This window comes from Sinocyclocheilus anshuiensis, unplaced genomic scaffold, assembly GCF_001515605.1.
Source record: "Sinocyclocheilus anshuiensis isolate Anshui unplaced genomic scaffold, SAMN03320099.WGS_v1.1 scaffold524, whole genome shotgun sequence".
In the NCBI taxonomy this organism is placed as follows: Eukaryota; Metazoa; Chordata; class Actinopteri; order Cypriniformes; family Cyprinidae; genus Sinocyclocheilus; species Sinocyclocheilus anshuiensis.
Window position 1 is genome coordinate 685,759 of NW_015555703.1, and position 3,726 is coordinate 689,484.

General features: G+C 39.1%; 1 protein-coding gene across 2 annotated transcripts in view; it reads left to right on the top strand.

The window, feature by feature from the left end:
* Nucleotides 1-2,846, top strand: part of LOC107671709 (TSC22 domain family protein 2) — a 20,023-nt gene extending 17,177 nt beyond the window's left edge. For both annotated transcript variants that reach the window (XM_016464643.1, XM_016464644.1), the window contains 2 exons: nucleotides 441-492; nucleotides 1,417-2,846. In XM_016464643.1, coding sequence (XP_016320129.1) covers nucleotides 441-492; nucleotides 1,417-1,695 — 331 coding nt within the window. In that variant the 3' untranslated portion in view covers nucleotides 1,696-2,846. The remainder of the gene's footprint in view (nucleotides 1-440; nucleotides 493-1,416) is intronic.
* The last annotated feature ends 880 nt before the right edge of the window (nucleotides 2,847-3,726 follow it).

The following is a 3,726-nucleotide window of genomic DNA, read 5'->3' on the forward strand; positions in this document are numbered from 1 at the left end:
ACACACACACATACATACTCTCAGACTTTATTTGGGTGTTTGTTGTGAGTGTAATTGTACAAGTATACAGCACAGTGTTGAATGACATAAGATGCCCTGTAAGAGTATCAGATGGAGGCTGCGCCCCACACACACAGCACTGTACCGTACTGTACTGTACTGTTCGAGCTGTTTGTGATGGTCAGTAGTTGATATGAGGTGCAGACTGACTCGCGCGCTGCAGTACTCTCCTGCACTCACTGTCCAGTTTCCTCACACGGCAGGTCATTCAGATTGATGTGCGTGTGCTGCAGCGTAGCATACACAAACTTTGGAGAAAGAAGCAATGTGCAGGTTTTAAACTACTGCAAAATGAATATGATGTATTTGTAAGCAACAAATGTTTTGAATAACACTTTTTTTTTTCTCTCTCTCTCTCTCTCTTTACCCCCCAATTGCAGTGCCTCTGGAGCAAGTGTGGTTGCCATTGATAATAAAATAGAGCAAGCAATGGTAAGTTTTTGATTTTGAATATAATCAAAAATCAAATCTTAAAATTAAAAAAATATATATATACACACTGTGTGTGTGTGTATATCAAAATTCTGCTGATTTGCAAAAAACAAACATTCTGATTTGACTATGCATTCAAAATCATTAGTTCATTATTACTTCAAAAATATCACTAAAAACTTTCCATGTTTTTTTTTTTCACAAAATAAGAATGAAATTTTTCAAATTACATGTCAACTTCAATGCACTCTTCAAAATAACATGCTGTCACGTGTAAAAATTTTTAATGACAAAAAGGATATGTAAATGTGTAATTTACCTTACAATCTGCAAAAAAGTTGAAAAATTTTCAAATACAAATAATTAAACGTCAAAGAACTTTACATAAACACAAGACATTAGCTTTTTAATCTGTAGTTTTCTGTAGTAAAACAAATGTATCAGAAAATATTTGACTCATGTTTGCATTTTCTTCTAACCTTAAAAATCAGGATTAGGCATAAAATATTGTCTTCAGAATCATTCATACATTGAAAATTGGCTGAGAATTGAACAAATAGTTGTAATCTGGCAGAGGAATCTCAGAGATCTCCTCTCATCTTTATTGCAGTTTTTCTGCTGATTAAGGGATAATACAAGACAGCTTGACATTTGTCGCCCTACAAGACGTTACAAGATTAAGACGTTACACCCTACAAATGATTGTTGAAAGCAAAATGCTACGAAATACGTATTTTGTGAGAGAGTGTGACAAGCTAGAGGAAAACAGGCCGTTTTTTTTTTAATCAGCACCCCGAAATTATTAAGAAGTATTGGATTTCATTCAGCAAATATGATGCAGGGCAGTGCAATAGACAGATGTTGAATTGGTGCCATTTTGTACTGTTTTCTGAAATTATGTCATGTTTCGGCACCGTCACGCAGGATTTAGTGAAAAGCCATCTGATGTATGCTGTGCGGGAGGAGGTGGAGGTGTTGAAGGAGCAAATCAAGGAGCTCTACGAGAGAAACTCTGTGCTGGAGCGAGAGAACGCAGTGCTCAAATCTCTGGCCAACAGCGAGCAGCTCTCTCAGCTCACCGTCCAATCCAACTCCAACCCGGGCCAAGCCCAGCCCCAACCTCAGCCTTACCTTCAGCTGGACGTCAACGAGACCGTGGACTCCCTGCCACGAGAATCACAGCCCAGCGTCACCTCCGCCTGAAGCCTGTGCGAACGACGCATGTATCATCACAACAGCAGAAAACCCATCTCGTTCGCATGCTGTCCGCCATCGCGACGGATGACCGAAACGAGAGGCGGTTTCTGCTCGGCCGCAACACGCTGGCATTCCTGCGGACTCGATTGGGGTCCCGTTTGGCCCCTTCCCCCCGGATGAGGTGGAGAGTTTGTGAAGAGAGTTATTTTTTTAATAAAGAGAATCCAGCCATGAAAAGAGTGTATTTTTTAGTGTTGCAGTTTTCATGTGAGAAGCCAGAGTCTATTTTCAGAGCCACCGCACTTCGTGATTTTGATTCACCAGCCAGTTCAATTGTACTGTTTGTTATTTATTATAGGGCTGCTATTTTCAGAGAGGAACAATGTCTACAGAACCTTTCAATCCGACAGCAACTGGTCATCAAATCGAGCAGCAGTCTTACTATATCAATCATCAATGCAAGCGTAGCAGTGGGTGGAGTGTAAACACTAAAAGCAACGTTCCTCTGTGGATTAAGAATGTGAACCTGGCGTTGAATGTACATTTTGTATAGTGTAAAGATAAAGAGCGTAACAAGTTTGTACAGGTTTGTGGGCGAAGATCTAAACGGAATCCTCGATGAAGAAAGCTTCAGTTCTGTTGCTAGTAGGATGTTGGAAAAAGAAGTCAGTTGCCATATTCTCCTGCCCGCTACCCTGACGTCTCGTATGTTTCTGGGGTCGGGAAGGGGATTTAAAAGAAAGAAAAAAACTGAAGTTGTTCAACCTACTTTGTAACCAAAGATGCAAAGCTGTGTAATTCATTCTTTTTTTTTCATTATGCACACTCTGTACATTTTTTTTAATTGTTCCTCACAACAAACTTTTTGTTGCTTTTAGGTATGTTCTGCATGATCTGCAAAAGTCAAACCACTTTCTTACCTCATTTGTATTGGGCACTCATATTGTAAGCAGTCTGTGAATAGTGTCAGCGGGGGAAGGAGATATGGAGGTGATGGTGAGGAGATAAAACAGACTAGTGTGTGACGCACTAGCCACAAAAAATGAAGTGAGCCATGTTTCATTCATTTAAATGGTGTTTGAATTTCATATGCCAATAGTTTTGTTACATTGCAAATTTTAATGTATTTAAATAAATGCAATATTCAAATTACAAAACTGCTCGGGAGTATTTGTGTGAAATTGTCTGCGATACTCTTGTTTCTGCACCATGATAATTATTTTCGCACATGATTTTGTCGTAGGCAGTGACTTCCCCAGGAAGCAAGACGGATCTACCTTGATGTGCGGCTGCAACACGTACGGTTCATAAACATACCGTGATATTTTAAGAATACAACATATACAATTTCAGGCACAAAAAAAGACCCCGATTAATTGAGAAGAGTGAACTTGAATTAAAGGATAAAATGGTTATTAAATACAAGTTTTTAGCCATCATACCAGATTTATGAGGTATATAACCCACTATAAAAGACTGTCACAAAACTGGGTACAAACTTTCTGCAACTTACCCCAGTCTGTTACATAGCAGAAGCATGCTAAAGTACTTTTCAACTAAATAGAGATGAACCACTATTAAAATTAAATATATAAAAATAAGCATTTCAAACTAATCATAGTAAGGCATAAGGGACAAAAAAAAAAATAATTTAAAGGGTTAGTTCACCCAAAAATGAAAATTCTGTCATTAATTACTCACCCTCATGTTGTTCCAAACCCGTAAGACCTTCGTTCATCTTTGGAACACAATTTAAGATATTTTTGATGAAATCTGAGGGCTCTCTGACCCTCCCATAGACAGCAAGGTAACTACCACGTTCAAGGTCCAGAAAAGTACCAAGATGATCGACAAAGTAGTCCGTGTGACATCAGTGGTTCAACTAAAGTTATGAAGCTATGAGAATACTTTTTTGCGCAAAGAAAACAGAAATAACGACTTTATTCCACATTTTCGTCTCTACTGCGTCACTTTGGACGCGTGTTCACGACAGTATCACGACGCGAGCGTGTGGCGGCGCTGACCCAGATCCGGCGT